Below are 21700 nucleotides of genomic sequence, written 5' to 3'. Positions count from 1 at the left end.
ATGTATATAATTTGGTGAGTTTGGAAGGAGTTTTGTTTCTGATTCTTTAGAAAATGTTTCTAAAGTGATGGATTACAGATTTCAAGTCCTTAGGTCATAGTAGTAGTTGAGCCTGTCTGTTAGAGCCTCAGCATCTAGCACTGGGTACGTAGTATATCTTTAATGTGTGAATTTGAAAGAATGTGTGAATGAGTATAAATTTTAACTTCTTCTGACTTCACTTCTACCAACCCACTCCCAGATAATTTCACCCCACATAATTTTGGTCCAAGATAAGGGGGCACTGAGTCTTAACAAAGTTTTTAGTTAACCACCTTTATGAAATTTCTTTTAATCATTAAAATTTTTTATCCAAATTTATGAAAGAACTGTGATTCAGAACAAAATACATATTGAAATAAATCAGCAATATTAATTGGATTTTAGATTTCCTGTTACTTTTTTTCTTATTTGTCAATTATGGGATAGTTTTGAGTACAAGATATTATTAGAGAGGAGTAACAGAAGCATGGTTGTATCATTATATTTGTTTGAGAATTGGGTGTAAGATTATGTTCCCTAGTGGAGAAAGCAGTCTTACTAAGGAGTTTTTCAAACATACAGGAGGAAAAAATTGAAGAATTGGTGGATTTCGCAAGACCTCAAAAGCCTCTGGCAACATGAAAAGTAGAAGAGTATAAGAATTTAAAAGAGAAGATAATTGGAAGTTTTTCTTCTGAAATCAAGCAGGATGTAAATAGTTTACTAAATTGTAAAATCATAAGTGAATTAGCCTTTTGGAAAGACACTAATTCCAAAATAGCATTTAATCATAGGGGCACCTGGGTGGCTCAGTCAGTTAAGCGTCCAACTATTGATTTTGGCTTAGGTCATGATCTCACTGTCATGAGATTGAGCCCCAAATCAGGCTTCGCAAAGAGTGTGGGGCTTACTTGGATTCTCTCTCTCGCTCTCTGCCTCCCCATCCCGTTTGCGCTTGCTTGAGCCTGCACGCACTCTGTCTCAAAATAAACATTAAAAAAAAGAAATAGTATTTAATGATAACATAGTAATAAGGTATAGAAATAGGACTAAGTTGTATTTTTAAAAATAATTTACCAAATTTAGTTCAACTTTACAGTTAATGTTGCTGTGGTATTCACAGTAATCGTCTAAGGTTCTTTCCAGCTCTATAATCTCAACACTGTAGGGGCTAGAGGGAATACGGAAGAAGCTCTTGTCCATAGTGGGTTATAATCTGGTTAGAGAGACCACATGTATATACAGAGCCAGCCTAACATGGTGGCTAAGTGTACAGGTTCTAGAACCAGACTCTGCCTCTTGCTTAGCTCTGTACCCTTTGGGCAAGTTACTTAATTTCTTTGTACCTTAGCTTCCACAAATGTAAAATGAGAATAATATTACTCCTTCTTCATAGGTTGTTGAGAGAATTAAAAGAATTAATACATATGAATTGCCTAAAAAGTACCTGGCGATAGTAAGGAGCTATCTGAATGTTTTTTCACTCTGATTAGAATGTAAGGTCCACTCATTTTTTTTAAATAGTTAACGGCTAAATGACAGCACTGTAAAGACTATATATGACTGAGATGAAAAAATGCGTGGACAATGTATATCCTTTTTAGGAAATCAAAGAAGGGTAGAAATAGCAGTTGTTGGATAATTTCTCTAAAAGCCACATAGGTAAGTTGGAGCTTGTGCTGGGTTCTGAAATATGGGTTAAATTTGGATAGGTAGAAATGAATGTAGGAAGACATAAATAGGAGGGAAGACAAGTTCTGTTGGTTTCATCAGCTGTGTTTAGATCAGGAAAGATTGGCCTTGCTACCCTAACTGGATTGGTTTCTTGATGTTCTGAGTTTATTTGGTTTCCTAGAATTCTCAACTGCAGAATTGCAGTAAATTCCTAAAAAATATATTAGAATGGAATTAAACATGTTTATTTAAAAAATTTTTTAAAAAATGTTTATTTATTTTTGAAAGAGAGAAAGAGAGAGAGAGAGAGCAAGCACAGGCAGGGGAGGGGCAGAGAGAGAGGGAGACACAGAATCCGAAGCAGGCTCCAGGCTCTGAGCTGTCAGCACAGAGCCCGACGTGGGGCTCTAACTCAAAAACTGTGAGATCACGATCTGAGCCAAAGTTGGATGCTCAACTGACTGAGCCACCCAGGTGCCCGAATTAGACATGTTTATTATGCTTATGTTAAGACTATATGAAATAAATTTTGAAAACTATTAGCTTTATTCGTATTTTGGAGGGCATTGTCATCATTTAAAAGCTGCTTTTTAAACCATAAATTTATAATATTTTGCTTTTATATTTTACAGGTTATTAACAATGCTTGTGCTACCCAAGCTATAGTCAGTGTGTTACTGAACTGTACCCATCAAGATGTCCATTTAGGAGAGACATTGTCAGAGTTTAAAGAATTTTCACAAAGTTTTGATGCAGCTGTGAGTATAATCATATTATTCCTAAAATGCTCCATTTTTGATAGTTTGTGATAATTCTTTTTTTAATAGGCTACTTTAAAAATTATTTTAGATGAAAGGTTTGGCACTGAGCAATTCAGATGTGATTCGACAAGTACACAACAGTTTTGCCAGGTAAAGAGACTTTTTGTTAAATAAACACTTTCTTTCATGCTTGTCTGTGTCTCACTATTTTTTTCTTCACTGTAGACAGCAAATGTTTGAATTTGATGCAAAGACGTCCGCAAAAGAAGAAGATGCTTTTCATTTTGTCAGTTATGTTCCTGTAAACGGAAGATTGTATGAATTAGATGGATTAAGAGAAGGACCGATTGATTTAGGTACTCTGGTTCCTGTTCCTGGTATTTCACTTTTGACAAGGAAAAAAGATTGGGTATTCTCCTTCATTTTAGCCACAGTACTGCTTAGATTTTGAAGGGGAAGGTAACTGTGAGGTAGTATAATGTCGTCAAAGTCTTAAGTTTTTCATTAGTTTATGAAGTTAAATAACACAGGAAGGACATGTTGCTGATCTCTACATTTTCTCTGTTGGCTTCTATCTGGTCACCCATTCTGTATTCCTTAGAGCCTATCAAATATAAAGGAAGTAAAAGATCAAACAGAACAGTCAGTTTTGCTATAAAACTGGTAGCTATGCTAAAACTTAAGATGAAAAAGAGGATTAAAACAACTGGATAAAATTGGTTTTGCATTATGTGAATTTCAGTTTTTAATTTATAGTTATTATGGTTGGGAGTCAGGATTATTTTGCTATTAGTACGATGATGATTTTTCTTTGCTCTCAGTTTTATCACTAAAATGGAGGTAGTTATTTCACGAAGTTGTGAATTTTAATAGGATAACTTCCTGATTCGTGACTTTTTTGAACAGTTGTTCAGCACTTACTAAGTGACACAATAATGTGGTAATGCAAATTATATTAATGCTTTTTACCCTTACCATTACTAAGAAAATAAGAATTGAAGCTTAACATAGTTAAGCTTATAAGGATAGTTAATCCTAAAAGGATTTTTACCATCCTGAATTTGCCAAAATTTTTATAAAAAGATCTTTTAGACTAACTTTTGAAATAATTTTAATATTGATTTTATTTGATTTAATTGCTTTCAAATTTCTTTCTAGGTGCATGCAATCAAGATGACTGGATCAGCGCAGTGAGGCCGGTCATAGAAAAAAGGATACAAAAGTAAATGCTCAGCTAATCTTACTAGCATAGTATTCTGGGATTTAAACTTGTTTTTTCAACTTTTATTATTATTTTAGCAATGCTTGTTGAACATCTACTTTGGATTGGATTAATGTGTTCAGGAAGAAATCTCTAAATTCTACATAGTAATATGTCATCTTTATAAAAGTTAGACATGCAGATCTCCATTTAGATATTTTGTATAGTTTTGTAGAGTTTTGTTTTTAGGCATCTATTTTTTTTTATTAAATTAAAACTTTTATTTTGAGATAATTATATATTCATATTCAGTTATAACTATAATACAGAGAGATCCCATGCACCCTTAATCCGCAGTGGTAACATCTGGCAAAACTGTAGTCCAGTGTCAACAGCCAGAATATTGACATTGATATAGTCGAGGTATAGAATGATTTAATTACCACAAGGATTTCCTTTTTTAGAGCCACCGATGCTTCCCCCTGCTGCCACTCCTCCTGCCTCCTTAATCCCTGTTTTATAATTTTTTGTCCGTTAAAGAATGTTGTATAATTGGAATCATATGATATATAAACTTTTTGGACTGGCTTCTTTCACTCAGCACAATTTTCTGAAGATTTATCCAGGTTGTTAAAAGTAGTTCAGTCTTTTCTCTTGATGGTAATAGCTATGGTATGGATATACCTTTTTTTTTTTTTTTTTTTTTTGTCTATTTACCCATTGAAGGACATGTGGATTGCTTTCAGTTTTTGGCTATTATGAATAAAGCTGCAATAAACCTTTGTACAGATTTTTGTGTGAACATAAGTTCATTTCTGTGGGATAAATGCCCAAGAGTGCCATTGCTGAGTTGTAAATGCATGTTTAATTTTTTTTTTTTTAACGTTTATTTATTTTTGAGACAGAGAGAGACAGAGCATGAACAGGAGAGGGGCAGAGAGAGAGGGAGACACAGAATCGGAAACAGGCTCCAGGCTCTGAGCTGTCAGCACAGAGCCCGACGCGGGGCTCGAACTCACCGACCGTGAGATCATGACCTGAGCCGAAGTCGGATGCCCAACCGACCAAGCCACCCAGGCGCCCCGCATGTTTAATTTTTTAAGAAACTGCCAAACTCTTTCCCAGAGTGGCTGTACCATTTTACATTCCCACCAGCAATGTATGAGTGATCCAGTTTCTCTGCATCCTTACTAGCATTTGGTTTTGTCAAAACTTTTTATTTTAGCTATTCTAGTAGGTGGATAGTGATGTTTCATTGTGGCTTTGATCTGCATTTCTCTAATGACTAATGATGTTGAAAATCTTTCCATGACTTTTGCCTATTTTGTAATTGGATTGTGTGTGTGTTTTTTTTTGACTGTTGAGCCTTGAGGTTCTTTACATACTCTGGATAGTACTAGTCCTTCATCAGACACATTGCCTGCAAATATTCTCTCCTAGTGTGTAACCTGTCCCCTAATTCTCCCACACAGTCTGTCACAGAGCAAAAGCTCTTAATCTCAGTGAAGTCTAATTTATGAATCTTTTCTACTATGAATTGTATTTTTGTTGTCAAGTCTAAGAATTCTTTGTCTAGCCATAGATCCTAAAGATTTTCTCTTGGTCTTTTTTTCTAAAAAGTTTATATTTTAACAGTTTACATTTAAGTCTGTGATCTACTTTGAGTTAATTTTTGTATATGTTGTAAAGTAAGTCTAAGTTCATTTTGTTGCCTGTTCATGTCCAGTTGCTATAGCACCATTTGTTGAAAAGGCTGTCCTTCCTGTAGAAATTTGGGTAGAATTGTAAAAAACCAGTTTGAGTATATTTGTGTTGGGTATTTCTGGGTTCACTACTCTGTTCTAACTGTTGACCTATTTGTCTGCTCTTTGCCAGTACTACACAGTCTTTTTTCACCTTTATTTTTAATTTTTTGAATGTTTATTTTGAGAGAGGCAGAGGGAGTGCAAGCATGAGTGGGGGTGGGGCAGAGTGGGGGGGTAGAGAGAGAATCCAGGCAGGCTCTGTGCAGAGCCTGTCTGACAGCACAGAGCCCAACATGGGGCTTGATCCCATGAACTGTAAGATCATGACCTGAGCCAGAATTAAGAGTTGGATGCTTAACTGACTGAGCCACCTACATGCCCCTGTACTACACAGTGTTGATTACTCTAGCTATATTATAAGTCTCAAAATCAGATAAACTGACACCTACAACTTTATTCTTTTTCTTCAAAATTGTTTCAGCTATTATAGTTCCTGTGTCTTCTCATATAAATTTTAGTATAATCTTGTTCATATCTATAAAAATTCTTGCTGGGATTTGGTTAGGAATTGTGTCAAACATTTATATCCATTTGGGGAGAATTGGCATCTTTTCTATGATGAGTCTTCCAGTCTAGACTTGAACATGGTATGTCTCTTTATTAACTTTGATCTTCTCTAATTTATTTCATCAGCATTTTGTAGTTTTCAGCATACAAATCCTGTACATGTTTTGTCAGATTTACAGCCAAGCATTTCTTAGTCTTTTGAGTGATTACAAATAATAGGATTTCTTTGATCATTGTTAATATGTAGAAACACAGTTGATTATTTTCTTTCTTTTTCTTGTATCCTTTGACCTTGCTGATCTTACCCACCAGCTTTAGAAGGTTTTTTTATGAGTTCCTTGGCATTTTCTACACAGATAATCATGCCATATGCAAATAAGGGCAGTTATGGATTTGTCTACTTTTAAAAAAATTTTTTTAAATGTTTATTTTTTTTGAGAGAAAGAGAGAGAGCGTGCACATATACACAAGCTGGGGAGGGACAGAGAGAGAGAGGAAATTCGAAGCTCAGTGCAGAGACTGACATGGGGCTCGATCTCACAGCCGTGAGATCATGACCTGAGCCAAAATCAAGAGTCAGATCTTAACTGACTGAGCCATCCAGGTGCCCCAAGGATTTTATCAGCTTTATCAGTTTTATCAGCTTTCCTTTACATATTTTGCAGGTCTGTTGTTTGGAGTTATAAACATTTGTTGCCATTTCTTCTTGGTGGATTGATCTTTTTATCATTACATAATGTCCCTTTTTAGTAATTTTCTTTGTTTTGAAATTTACTTTATCTCATAGTAATATAGCCAGTCTTGCTTTTTTATTTTTGATTAGTGTTTTCAGTCAAGTTGAGATTTTCATCATTTTTAATATGACAAATGATTACAGATTGAAACCTGGACATTTGGGGTTTTATATAATAAGCGTCTGGACTCTGTATAATAAAACTTCTTGTTAAGCTGGTTTATATGGGCACTGCTCTGGCAGGGTATATCAGGGATGCTACCTCATTACTGCAGGTGGGAGTAGAAATTCAGGTTCCTCACTGTCCCTCCATTGATACCTAAGGTGGGAGGGTTTCCTTGTTATGCTAGGCAGGGATGGAAGTTCTGGCCCCTAAAAGAGTATCTGCTGATACCACCCTGGCTGGGTTTGCCTTGTTACTGCTTGCTATGTGGCTTCACTGTCGCTAAAGTGGGGGAGGCTTCTTCACCACGGTATGGTAGTGACTTCCCACTTGGCTTCCCATTTGGTCTCCTCTGGACACTGCACATAGGTGTCATTACACCCACAGGGATGAAAGTCCCATCTCCCTGCTCAGCCTTTGCTGTAGATAGGGTTGGGGCCACAGTTTTTCCACTGTGTTTAGCTCTGGTAGAGTGGTTATTGTCTAAAGGTTTTCTGTCTCATGAATTGCTCCTTTCCGATTTGGATAAGAAAGATCAGACTTTTTTTGGTACTTCTTTTTGGTCTGTGCCTGTTGGCATTTCTTGGTTGCTGGCTTCTTCTCCAAGTCTAGGATATATGAAGGCAAATGAGATAACTCAAGGAGTGTACCACTGTGTCATTTTTGGGTCCTGGTTCCCTAGCTTGCCTGCCTTCTCTCCACCTCTCAGAATTTTCATTTTTCCTTGCCTTTAAAAAAAAAAATGTATATATATATATATGTATGTATATATATGTGTATATATGTATACATATATACATGTATATATTATGTCTAGTATTTTAGTTTGTTATTTTCTTAGTGGGAGGAATAGGGAAATGGAAGTTCCATAGCAGTTTTATAAACAACATTTGTACGTAGTTCAAAGCACTATAGGTTATATTGGGCCATGTACTTTCCAGTGGATAGAATTTTATATGAGAAAATGTTAGAGGTGAATAATGCAAAGACAGGCTTACATTTTCTATATACATCTTGAATAAGCACCATTCATGTAATATTGGCAGTAATTTTTCTACTGTCAATCCCTATCATAAACAAGCTTATATCATTGTGATACTCTGGTATCAGAGTAGTGAAAATGGCATTCGGAAGTTTTACAACAGGATATAATCACATTAATAAAATACATAAATATTTCACAACTTATTTATAATGAAATATAAAGTATAAAGTGAAATTTAAAAATATATTAATTAAAAATAGCAACTTAGACTTAGAAATAATGACTTAGAAAAAAGTGTAAGTTAGGAATGTGGTTAATTACCATAAAAATGCCAGTATAATTAATCTAACAAATGTGAGGTCTTAGTTTAGTTATTTTTTTCTGAGGTCAGAACATTTAAAAGTTTGTGATTAAATTTAGCCAGGTGTTTGTTGTTGTTGTTGTTTTTTTACTGCAGTTGTATCCTTTCATATATGAAAGCCTTTTTTAAATGTCTGTTTTCATTGTTAGCTGTTGATAGATTTGTGTTTATCCTAGAGAGCCATAGGGTAATCACAATAGATTATTTTAATTGTAATAGTGTTACAATTCTTTATTACATTATAAACTTTAACTTTTTTGTAGGTACAGTGAAGGTGAAATTCGATTTAACTTAATGGCCATTGTGTCTGACAGAAAAATGATATATGAACAGAAGATAGCAGAGTTACAAAGACAACTTGCTGAGGTTTGTGGCCATGTTTTAATTTTTTTTTTTTTTTTGTTAAGCATTTATTTATTTTTGAGGGAGAGACAGAACATGAGTGGGGGAGGGGGCAGAGAGAGGGGGAGACAGAATCTGAAGCAGACTCCAGGCTCTGAGCTGTCAGCACAGAGGCTGATGCGGGGCTTGAACCCACGAACCATGAGATCATGACCTAAGCCGAAGTTGGAGGCTTAACCAACTGAGCCACCCAGGCACCCCTTTTGGCTATGTTTTTAAGTGCAAAGTTCTAGTTTAGTTATTTTAGGGAAAGTATTCTTTATCTCTCTTTCTTGCTCTACTTCCTTTGTTCTCTCTCTCTCTCTCTCTCTCTCTCTCTCTCTCTCTTTCCCTCCCTCCCTACCTCCTTCTCTTTCCTCATTCCTTCCTTCCTGATTTAATCAAGTGTCCTGAGTGGTGATTAAGAGAATACACTCTGGAGTCAGGTTGCCTAGATTCAGCTCCTGGCTTTGTCACTTAATGGATGCATAAATTGGAATATTTCTTTGTGCTTCAGTTTCTTAAGGTCAAATGAAAATAGTATTTACCTTATAAGGCTGTTGTGAGGATTAAATGAGATGATATATGTAAGCCACTTAAAACAAGTATTAAATGGATATAAGTATTAGCAATTAACTAATTTCATTATATAATTAAGCAAGTTAGAATATATTTCTCAAAGAATTAATTGGGTACATTTAGATACATGTAATCTTTACTAGCCTATATGATTGATTATCTCTCTGTAGTAAATATGATTGGAGAAGATAATTAGTAATAGTACCTTTTTTACATTCTTTGATCCCATATTCTTAAGAACATATTTAAGCATATTTATTTTATAGCTGAACAAAAGATTATAGCAACACAGCATATTGCAGTATAGATTGTTTTTAGTTAAAAATGCATATGTGTTATTGTAGAACATAGAAATATGGATGGTACTACTTAGGGCTTTTGTCCTTTAATATTGCAGTTAGTAGGCTGGAATTCTGTCACCAATATTAAGAGTAAAATTTGGAAATAATTGTACTATGTATATAATTTTAAAATATTTTGGACTCAAGCCTCAATCATTAGGGTATGGTGTTTCTTTTTCTTTACCCTAAGGAGGAACCCATGGATACAGATCAGGGTAATAATATGTTAAGTGCTATTCAGTCAGAGGTTGCCAAAAATCAGATGCTTATTGAAGAAGAAGTACAGAAACTAAAAAGATATAAGGTATGTTTTCCTTTTATTTGTTCCTTTATTGTTTTAATATAGAGTAGTATATTTTAACATGAAAGTATATTGAATACTTGATTGTTTTCCCCCATCAATTACTAGTTTTCAGAATAATGAGTTGATTCCGTGGCACCCCACAAAGGTAACTCGTGAGATTTCTTTCTTTTTAATTTTTTTTTGAAGTGTTGTTATGAACAGATTTTTTAACTGATTTGATGCTTCAGTTCACTGCAGTTATGGATGATCAGATTATTTCATCTTTGGCCATTAGGATCAACTTCAGGCTGTCTCCTAAGTTCTTTTGATGGGATTCTCTTCATCTCTGATAGTTTCCTTGCTTTCTAGCATGACTAGATGTTTCAGAATCACCTTGTAGATCTCCTGCTTCAGACTTGGATTGGCCATTTTTTCAAGAAACTCTGTCCTATTGTTGGGAAATGGTATTTAGAAACCACTCTTTGGGTACACAGTGATTGATACCAATTGGTCATTATGTCTAGGCCTTTTCAGAGCTAAGAAATACATTTTTGTTTGCTGCTTGTTTTAGTTTGAAGAGAAAATATAATGTGAATTCAGTATTCAAATTTAGAATTGAAGACTTAGGGTGCCTGGTTTGCCCAGCTGGTAGAGCATGGGACTCTTGATCTCAGGGTCATGAGTTCAAGACCCATGTTGCATGTGGAGCCTACTTAAAAAAAAAGAAAGAATTAAATGGCTTTATACTTGAAATTAACTATTTGCATCTTCTCCCTCTCTCTTTTTTAAATGCTTATTTTGAGAGAGAGAGAGAGAGGGGAGAGAGAGAGAGAGAGAGAGAGAGAGAGAGAGAGAGAAAGCATGTGAGTACATACATGAGTAAGGGAGGGGCAGAGAGAGAATCCCAAGCAGGCTCCGCACTATCAGCACAGAGCCCTATGTGGGGCTCCATCCCGTGAATCCTGAGATCATGACCTGAGCCGAAATCAAGACTCGGGTGCTCAACTGACTGAGCCCCCCAGGCACCTCACATTTCTCTCCCTTAAGCTGAAAATCTTGATTCCTAACAATATTAACGTAATTACTTATTTGCTTTATGCTGTATATATATAGTATATTCATGTATAAGCAAATAGTTATTTGCTTTATGCTATATATATATAACATGTGTGTATATTTATAAGTATATGTAAGTGTATATATATAAAGGTACAGAAATAGCAATAGTAGTAAGTAGCATTAATAACAACTGAAAAGTTTTTTCTTAGGATATATCCCATTTTGGATATATAATCAAATTACTATGTTTTTAAAGTAATTTCAGAAAATTTTCTCTTGGTGTGATTCTATCACCAATTTGGTACACAGTTGGGTTCATTTGTTTTATTTTCCTTTTTAATTTTTTAGGGTGTTAAATTTTTTTTTATTTAATTTTAATTATGGCAAACATTTATGTAATTGAAAGGCAAATATAAAGCAATGTGATCTTTAATAATGTCATTCTCCTTCATTTGCAATCTGATAAGCTTTTTTCAGAGACAGTAAAAAGTGTGAAGGGAGCTCTGAATTTTGTGTGAGTTTGGAAATGGTAGTTATATTATCTCTCATGTGTATCATAGTAGGAAAAGCACTGGTTTTCATTTGAATCTCACTTTGAAGGCAAGGATTGTCTTTTTAAAAATTTTTAATTGATCATCACAGTGTTAGCATAGTGCTTTGCATCATATTTAACAGTCTACAAATAACTGTTAAATAAAATAAGTGAACCTAGAACTAGTAAGATTTCTTTAGTTGGAAGTAGGGGCTGGCTCGAGTATTCCAGGCAGGAAAAAGGTGGGCCAAGTTCATGCAGACAGGGAGGTAAGGAATAAAAGCTTGAATGTTTATCTTCCATTTTATGTGGTACACAAAATAACTACCCACCACTTATGCATTCTTATGCAGGGTTATTCCATAATTAACCAAGTTTTAATATTAGCCTAAAGTAAAACACACACTTGGTTTTCAGAATCTCTACCTGCTACACTGTTGGAGAATGGTTTGTTCCAAAAGGTAAAATGATTCTCCTACTGATATAAAATGAGCATATGTTAAGATTTTATTAAATTCATTATTTAATTTGAGGAACCTGTAAGATGTCACAGCTAGTTCAAGTGAGAAGTCAAGAAGCTCAAGTTTATCTGAAGGAATATTGAAATGAATTTACTAAAGATGGGAACTTTTCTCTACGGGAGAAGGGAAATAAATTGCTAGACAGAATATTTAATAGCTTAATGGCAGTGAAAAACTCGAATTGGGTAACTTGGGAGAGGTGTCCTAGACAATGCATAGTTTTCCTTTGAAGTACAGGTCTTTCCCTATAGTCCACCCTATTTTGATTAAAAGTAATTCAGAGAAAAATTATTCTTGATCACAGAATAAAGCTGCTTTCATTAGGCTTTCCTGATTATTTGCATAGTTATAGTAGCAAATAGCAAGTTAATTTACCACGTGGACCTTCTTAAGTTTGCTTTCATAAGTTAAGTTTTCATAAATAATTTTAGACTTTTAAAAGCCTCTGCTATTTGCTAAGCCAAGGGTGGGAAACCATAACCCAAGAAACTCCTCGTATTTTTTATTGTATTAGTCTTTATTCTCAGTGGGGATATAATCTCATTATTTCTAATATTTTTTCTCATGAGAATGGAAGATTTTTTTCCCATTTCTATTGAGTAGGTTGCAAAAATTACAATATTAGGAACTTAGTAGAAATGTAAAGTTAGTGTGTTTTGATATTTGTTTTACTTTCAGATCGAAAATATCAGAAGGAAGCATAATTATCTGCCTTTCATTATGGAATTATTAAAGACTTTAGCAGAACACCAGCAGTTAATACCACTAGTAGAAAAGGTAAGTTACTGGTGAATACTTATTAGATTTAGATTCCCCCAAAACAGTGTTTTTGTTTTTTTTTTGTTTTTTGTTTTTTTGGCTTGAGTAGAGGTGAAATTTGTTAAAGCATTTTTATTTTATTTTTTTGGCTTTCTCCTATTGTTTTATATTCTAGATAAGCATTAATTCAACCTGATATTGTAAAATAAAAATAAGGAATTGCCCTACTGCTTTAGCCTTCCGGAATCCTTAGTGTTACGAACTCAGAATGTACCTAATATATTAGAATAAAATTTAAAACATTTTCCTTTCTTTAAGCTGAAAGCAACATTTAAAAAAAAATATATTTTTTTGTTTATTAAATTTGCTTATTAAAAACAAATTTGTTTATTAAATTTTGTTTATTAAATTTGTTTATTAAAAACATTTTTATGTTTATTTATTTTTGAGAGAGAAAGACAGCGTGTGATCAGGCAAGGGACAGAGAGAGAGGGAGACACAGAATCTGAAGCAGGCTCCAGGCTCTGAGCTTGTCAGCAGAGCCTGACTCAGGGCTTGAACTCATGAACTGCAAGGTCATGACCTGAGCTGAAGTTGGACGCTTAACTGACTGAGCCACCCAGGTGCCTCTGAAAGCAAATTTTTTTTTTTTTTAATTTTTTTTTTCAACGTTTATTTATTTTTGGGACAGAGAGAGACAGAGCATGAACGGGCGAGGGGCAGAGAGAGAGGGAGACACAGAATCGGAAACAGGCTCCAGGCTCCGAGCAATCAGCCCAGAGCCCGACGCGGGGCTTCAACTCACGGACAGCGAGATCGTGACCTGGCTGAAGTCGGACGCTTAACCGACTGCGCCACCCAGGCGCCCCTCTGAAAGCAAATTTTTAATGTTAATAATTGAGATAATTGATTCTTTGTTCTTTAGTTTAAGAAAAATTTGAATTATCGTAGAATTTAAAACTAGAATGGACATTGAAGGGGGAAAAAATAACCATAGCCTAGACTAAGAAATAGGTTTTTTGTATTCATTCCGAAGCTAGTATTCTTTCCGCTGAAGAAAAACTAACAAAGGTTTGTGAAAAATTCTGATTTCTAAGATTTTTATCTTCAGAACAAGGCACTTAAATATTTATTGAATAAATGCAATGCAATTAAATTGTTTTTAAGTTTATACTGTAAATCAGTGTTTCTAAAAGTGACCATCACTGGATACTCTTTAAAATACATGTTACCTGGCCCCTCCCCAGATATTCTGATATAGGGGAAGAAATCTTTTAATTAGAGTTACCCCAAGTGACTCTAATGCAGCTTGTTTGTGTACCACGTTTTGAGAAACACTTTGAGAAGACAGTACTAGGCAAATAACATTTTGGATCATTAACTTAAGAGCAGAGCACATGGTAGGTATGTGCTTCTTATTAATTTTAAAGTATGAAGCAAAGAGGGGCGCCTGAGTGGCTCAAGTTGGTTGAGTGTCCAACTTCAGCTCAGGTCATGATCTCACGGTTTGTGAGCTCGAGCCGCGCATCAGGCTCTGTGCTGACAGCTCAGAGCCTGGAGCCTGTTTCAGATTCTGTGTCTCCTTCTCTCTGCCCCTTCCCCGCTCATGCTGTATCTCTCTCTGTCTCTCAAAAATGAATAAACGTTAAAAAAAAAAAATTGAAGTATGAAGCAAAGATACATTTCAACCCAGCTTTTTTATATCATCATAAATTTTAAATTTTAAATGATACGAAGTGAAAGTTATGGTTTTTGTGTATACCTATTACCCAGATCCTGAAATGTGTGCTTCTGCTTTTAGCACTAAGTACACAAATTATTGCAGAAAACTGCTAAGTCTTCTCCTTTTTAAAAAAATGTTTATTGGGGCGCCTGGGTGGCTTGGTCGGTGAAGCGTCCGACTTCGGCTCAGGTTATGATCTCACGGTCCGTGGGTTCGAGCCCCACGTCGGGCTCTCTGCTGACCGCTCAGAGCCTGGAGCCTGTTTCAGATTCTGTGTCTCCCTCTCTCTCTGCCCCTCCTCTGTTCATGCTATGTCTCTCTCTGTCTCAAAAATAAATAAACGTTAAAAAATAAAAATTAAAAAAAATGTTTATTTATTTATTTTGAGAGAGAGAGAGGGAGAGGGAATCCCAAGCAGGCTCTGCACTGTCAGCACAGAGCCCATTTCGGGGCTCAATCTCAGGAACCATGAGTTCATGATCTGAGCCAAAACCAAGAATCGGATACTTAATTGACTGAGCCACCACCCAGGGCGCCCTCAATCTTCTCTTTTCCATATAGGTTTTCTATTCATGTATCCCAGGGTATTAAAGCTATAAAAGTGTAAGATGGGAAACTGATTTTTAGGTTTTCAGATTAACAATTAGGATTCTGTGAATCTCCGAAGTACCTCCATAGTGTGTTCTTTGCATGCGACACTATGAAATATTTCACTTAAAAATATTAAAATATTAATATGTAGGCTGTTATGTTAAATCATGTTACATCATATTCTAAATATACATAAGTGTTATTAAAGGCCAGACAAATGTTTATTAGGGAAATTTAATATGTATGTATTTTGCTTCAAAATTGATCTGTGAATAAACTTTTTGGTGCAAATTAGGAAAACGACCATTCTTGTTTGATTTTAATGACTGTATATCCCCAGAGTTTTTTGAAAGTGTAGTTGGAACAGCTTTTCAGCTTTTCCATTGGAACTGTAATTTCTGAGTTGACGTTAGTTTGGACACAGGGTGGCAGTATGAGCGTCTGGTGTTGGTGGAACGCCAGCTCAGTGTGTTCTTGTGTTTGCATCTGTTTTTTTGAGGGGGTAGTTATTGATCTTCTACCTCTTGCCTCTTTCTTCCAACTGTTTTTTGATTAATAATATTGCATAAGCAATATTGAGGTTACATTTATTCTTCGTGTATATGCAATATCTGTTATCCCCTAAGGGATTCCCCTAAAGGAATATATCCTTTAAGGAGTATCCCCTAAAGGAATTCAGATGCATTACTTGATAAAAATTTTTGAAATTTTAAAATCATTCATCATTTATCTAGTTGCAGCTTTATTCCTGGACCTCTCTTAAAGTCTAGACATGTCTTCCCTCTTAAGCAATTCATGATATAGTTGGGGCAAGGAATAAACAACTATAGTATCGTGTTGAATAGAATTGTTCTGATAGGTGCCAGAATAAATTCATGCTGAAGATCAGTGGGGAGCACAGCGGGGCTCCTAAATAGCTATGCCCCTTGAAGTTTCACATCCACAAAACTTTAAATCTGTAGTTAGAATCAAATGCTTATTGTCTACCAATAAGTCCGCTTCCTTAAGCACAAATATATTTTGTTCATCTTATTTGGAAAAAAGGAGTTATTGTATCATATTGAATATCACTTTCTGCTAATGTTACAAATGAAAGAATAAAGATGAGATTTTATAATTATATACAAGGGCTTTAATAGTGATAAATGCTTAATGGTAATACTTCTAAGAAAAATTACATGTAGAATTCAGAAATGGATAAGTTGAAGTTAACTAAGAAATTAGTAAGTTGAAATGCTCCTCCCCTCCCCCCCCCAAACCCCCATGCCAAGGGAAAGTAGAATAAAGGAACAAAGCATAAAAGGGGTAGAAGGAACCAAACAGGAAAGATGAGACTACTCTCGGCAGTGATGCTGAATGCCAAACCTGTCCAGGATCAGATCTCAGAGTAACTGAGACAGTTGCTTATAGCCTGTGATGGCATGAAAGTGTTTGGGTTTGGAAATCTATTTGTTTTACAGAATAATAAAGAAAAGATCAAGACTTTGTTCCAAGGGCATATGGCTATAATGAATTAGGTTAAGATCTTGGCTTTTAAGTACTTTTGTTACATAAGGCTTCTACTCTTATCTGAGGTGTTGAATATACATTACATAAACACTGCTCAGGATGAAACCTAAAAATACATAGTTATAAAACTTATTTAACTTCTTCTTAATTTTATCTGAATTATATATTTTAATAATTATATGGACACGCTCTGCATTATGTTTTTGCTCATTTAATTATGTTATAAAGTTTATGTCATAAACCAGTAAATTTATTTTTGTTAATCCAACTAAACATTCTGTATATTCAGGGGTCAATAAGGAAAAATATGTATTTTAATTTCAAATTATATCTGAAGTTGAATTGTATTTTCATTATTTGGAAACAATTTCTATTGTAAAAATTGTATACATATCAAATTACAAGTTATGCTTGTTAACTAAAAATGTTCATGCAAGCAGTTTTATTTTACATTTTATTTATTTTTGAGAGAGAGAGAGACAGAGCACAAGTGGGGGAGAGGCAGAGAGAGAGGGAGACATAGAATCTGAAGCAGGGTCCAGGCTCTGAGCTGTCAGCACAGAGCCTGATGTGGAGCTTGAACTCAGAAATCGTGAAATCATGACCTGACCTGAAGTCGGACACTTAACTGACAGAGCCACCCAGGCACCCCAGCAGTTTTATTTTATATGATACACATAACATATTTCCTCTTAATATTCTAAGTCATAGCACTCTATTTTATCATAATAAAATACACTATTTGTATAATAATTATACTACCTAATGCATTATAATTTTTTTAAATGCTTATTTATTTTTGAGAGAGAGAGAGAGAGAGAGAAACAGTGTGAGCAGGGGAGGGGTAGAGAGAGACGGAGACACAGAATATGAAGCAGGCTCCAGACTCTGAGCTGTCAGCACAGAGCCCCGTTGTGGGGCTCAAACTCATAAACTGTGTGAGATCATGACCTGAACCCAAGTTGGACACTTAACCTATTGAGCCACAAGGGCACCCCTACCTAATGAATTATAAAAAAGATTGTAATTGTCCTAATTACCCTATTTTTTAATCTAAGGATGTTTTTTTCTTAGTTGTATAATAGCAAAACTCTATTCCTTTTTGATTCAAGTGGCATAGTGGAAAGACTATTATATTCTAGTACTCTGAATTATTCTCAAAGTATCATTTGAGGACCAGCAGAATTGGTATCATATGAGAATTTGTTAGAAACTTAGAACCTCAGTTATTTTTTTGAATCAGTTTGTATTATAACAGGGACCCCAGGTTATTGGTATGTACATTGAAAAGCACTGCTCTAGAACAGGTGTCTTTGACCTCTCGAGGTTTTATTTTCTTCTAGCTGTGTGACTTAGGTCAAGTTTGTTATCTGTAAGCTCTGTCTTATTCATCTGCTGAAAATAAAATAGAATTACTGGGTTCAAGCTATATAATTGTTATGAGGATAAATAAAATAAAGTGTGAGAGCATTTTTTGGGTTGTATAAATAAAGTTTATCAATACTACAGATACATAATCCTTTAGTGAGATGTTAAACTCATTTGTTCAAATATACAGAAACTAATGTAAGATTTTTCTTTTACTCAATTTGAATGAGAAATGGACACATATGTAAATATATTGTTTTGAAATATTTATGAGTGAGTATGATTTTATGGAATTAGTAATTATGTATTTTTAGATCATTATAATCATACATTTTAACTTCAGATAGGAAAGAACTACAAACCAAACATGATCCTTTTTTACTGAGGGTAAAGCATAACTATAATTTGTCCGCAGTAGTTTGTTGTAATTCTCGAGTTATGAAAGATAATGCTCTAGAAATCTTAAAAACGATGCGTTTCAATCTTTTTAACTTAAGGATACCCTCTTACACAAATTTTAATGTGACCTAAAATGGACTTTTAAGATTTTATAGAATACAATCTTTAACTTCTAGGCAAAAGAAAAACAGAATGCAAAGAAAGCGCAGGAAACCAAATGAAGAAGATGCTTTGGGATGTGTCCACATTTCTGCTTCTGCACTTATTTTCATGGAAACCATTAAGTATAAAGAACTTTGAGCAACATCCTAATTGACTCAATGCACGTTTGGCGTAGTACCAGTCTGTCTTGTCTTTAATGCATGGATTCCTTCCCTACCTGCATCATGTGCATGTGGTGCATATTAAATAAAAGTGATGTTGAGAGTGCTTGCCCAAATCCCATTATTTGACATTGGATCTGAGAACTTCTGTTGGTTCTCTGGATATATACTATCACAATGAACCTAGAAATTGCACAAATGATATTCTCTACCTGTAATTGTTAAAATTAATCTTAGTTCAGTTACAAGCTTAAAATTTATGAATGTCAGATCTTGATTAAACTGGATCTCTTGTTTTCTCTTCATCATGAAAAGAAAATTGGTATATGTCTTTGATATCTAAACATTTTGAGGATTTTAAAGCTGAATTTTATCTTGAGAAAGTATGGTTTTAATGCAGACCATTTGAAAAAGACAAAAGTATAGTTTTTAGTGATTTTCATTGCTGCCAGTAGAAAAAGTAATAAACGTCCAAATTATTTTAGCAGACTTTCTTTAAGTGTTTGGGGTTATTTATTTATGTATTATAGAATTATTTTAGGAAGGTGTGAGTATTATTCTTCAAAACAGAATTTCAGATTAAGAACAAATGATAAATTTTCAAGACTTTCAGTGTTGCTCTCAGTTTGGCAACATTTTTCAAACTGCTAAGCTGTATGTATCTATAAGAAAATCAGAGGTTTGACAATTCAGGCTATCTGCTTTTTAAAATAATATGATGTCATGGTGGAGGATCCTTCTATGGCAATTTGAATGAAATTGGTGTAGCCAATAGTTTCCAAGGACCATGTATAGTTAGCTGACAGTGGATTTTTTAAAATTGCTTTTGGGATTTGCTTTGTTTTTGATTCTATGAAATAATTGTATTCTTGCTCCTAATCTTTTCCAACTTAAACTTTAAAGGAGATTTTATAAAACTTCTTTTTATAAAGGCAATTATCTACTTTTTTTTTTCTAGATATGTTTCTGAAATTGATACATGACTTTTTAACATTTTATTATGGAAAAGTTTAAACATATGTAGGGGGACTGTGTATTCATCTTCTAGCTTCAAACACATGAGTTTTTTAAGGATTGTTTTAAAACTTAACTACATTGTGGTATTATTAAAAAACTAATGTGAGAAAATCTGGTGGGAAATTGAGTAGAAAAGTTAATGAATATTTTTCATACATAATTTCAGTTGAAGGTAATAAAGAAGAATTTGTAGTTTCTCATTTGTTTGTGGGTAAATGTATTTTGCTCTGGATACAATAGTAATTACGGAGTGTTTTCAAAACCATGATACAATTTTAAAAAATGATTTCATAAAGATTATTTTAGGCTCATCTTGAGATCATTCAATTATTTCAACTTAATTTATATATCCTGGTTTTTTTGTATTTAAGATATTTTAAGTAATCTCTACACCCAGTATGGGGCTTGAACTCATAACCCCAAGATCAAAAGTCACATGCTCTCCTGACTGAGCCAGCCAGGTGCCCTTATATATCCTGTTTTATAGAGGCCCAAATTTTGTAAAGCAATACAAGGAATATTGTAGTCAGTAGTATCCATTAATCAAGACAGTGTTATTCTAGCATAAGGATTAACGGTAAATCAGTGGAATACAAGAGAGAGCCTATAAACAAATCCACATTTATATGGTTACTTGATTTTTGACAAAGGTAGCAAAGCAATCTGACAGACAAGGAAAGTCTTTTCAATAGATGAGGCCAAAACAGCTAAACATCCATGTGGAAAAAAATGAACCAAGACGCTCCTTCCCCATTCTTCACAAAAATGAATTTGAGATGGATCATAGGCCTTCATGTACTAGTTAAAATACAAAGGTTTTTAGGGGGAAACATGGGTGAATATATCTTTGTGACTTGAGGATAGCCATAGTTTTCTTAGGTCACAGAAAACAATAACCATAAAAGATCCAAAATCAGTGTTTATAGGAATTAAAAACTTGTCATTGAAAGATGCTTTTAACAAGAGTGACTAGTATCAAATGATATTTAAAAATAGCTTTATAAAACTGTGTTAATAGGTATAAGGATATTTTCTTATTAATCTAATTCTAATAAAATTCTTTGATAGGAATTTCCATAGCTTAAGAACGATTTATTTTATCTGCTTCTTTGATGACTGTAAATGCTTTGTGATCTGATCCTTCATGGTAATGTCTGCCAGTGAATAAAGAAATATGACTTGCCTTTGTCTGGGTCTTAAGTCATGAAGCTGGTGAGTAGAGAAAATGGACAAGTAAAGAGCAATCCAGAAATATATAAATGTTACTTAATGTGGAAAAATTTTTTTAAAAAGTATTTAAAGTCTTCTTTGTTCGTTTCACTTTTGCCCTTTCTTTTCTAAAATCTCATTTAATGCTTCAGTAGGTGAAAGCACTTCCATTCTGTTGTGTGCCTTTTAAAATAGCTAGCCAACTGTAAGCAATATACTTTTGCTATTATAAACAAAGAAAGCTTGCCAACAGCTGCGGTACTGGGTAGTCTCACCTCATATGTTTAGTTCCCAAGATAGCTGTCCTTTTTCTAGCAGAGAGCAGTCAGCTTGACTGTGCCACTAGAATAGACAAATATTTGTTCTGAGATCATGAACCATTGGGACTTGCTCCCCTCTTTAGACCATGATCCATACTTCAGTGTGTATATGGTGTTACATGCAGATTAATAACTTCAGTTAACCTAGTTGCCTAAAACATTTCAAGATGCGTTCAGAAATTACTCCGTTTTTTTTCCTTCTCTACAAGAAGATTTTGTGCCTTTTGAGGAAAAACAATGGCTTTTAAGGTTTTTCCTTTAAAAAAAATTCAAGAAATATAAGCAAAAATACAATTTAAATCACCCATAGTTCTACCATCAGGGATGCCTACATTGACATTTTAGTGTGATCCTTTTTCCCCATATGTGTGCATGTTTTTGTGTGTTAGTCTTGCATGTCCTCCCCGATTTCCAAAATAGATTGATGTCGTACAAATTATTTTTATTTTTTTAACTTAAATTTTAGCCAACATGCTAGTACAATATGTTTCAGGAGTAGAGTTCAGTATAAATTATTTTTAGAGCAGATGATATGCAGTTTATCATTTTTGTATCACAACTTACTTGCGGGAAAC

At 34.4% G+C, this 21700-nt stretch overlaps 1 protein-coding gene across 4 annotated transcripts in view; it reads left to right on the top strand.

Annotated features, from left to right (window-relative positions):
* UCHL5 (ubiquitin C-terminal hydrolase L5) overlaps positions 1–20779 on the top strand; it is a 41756-nt gene extending 20977 nt beyond the window's left edge. For 2 of the 4 annotated variants that reach the window (XM_053209577.1, XM_027074953.2), the window contains exons 4-11: positions 2328–2453; positions 2545–2606; positions 2682–2812; positions 3615–3678; positions 8475–8577; positions 9703–9816; positions 12586–12684; positions 18433–20779. In XM_053209577.1, coding sequence (XP_053065552.1) covers positions 2328–2453; positions 2545–2606; positions 2682–2812; positions 3615–3678; positions 8475–8577; positions 9703–9816; positions 12586–12684; positions 18433–18477 — 744 coding nt within the window. In that variant the 3' untranslated portion in view covers positions 18478–20779. The remainder of the gene's footprint in view (positions 1–2327; positions 2454–2544; positions 2607–2681; positions 2813–3614; positions 3679–8474; positions 8578–9702; positions 9817–12585; positions 12685–18432) is intronic. The other 2 variants (XM_053209576.1, XM_027074954.2) reach the window with 1 other exon arrangement.
* The last annotated feature ends 921 nt before the right edge of the window (positions 20780–21700 follow it).

This window comes from Acinonyx jubatus, chromosome E4, assembly GCF_027475565.1.
Source record: "Acinonyx jubatus isolate Ajub_Pintada_27869175 chromosome E4, VMU_Ajub_asm_v1.0, whole genome shotgun sequence".
Classification (NCBI taxonomy): Eukaryota; Metazoa; Chordata; class Mammalia; order Carnivora; family Felidae; genus Acinonyx; species Acinonyx jubatus.
This window is presented reverse-complemented; position numbering and strand designations above follow the sequence as displayed.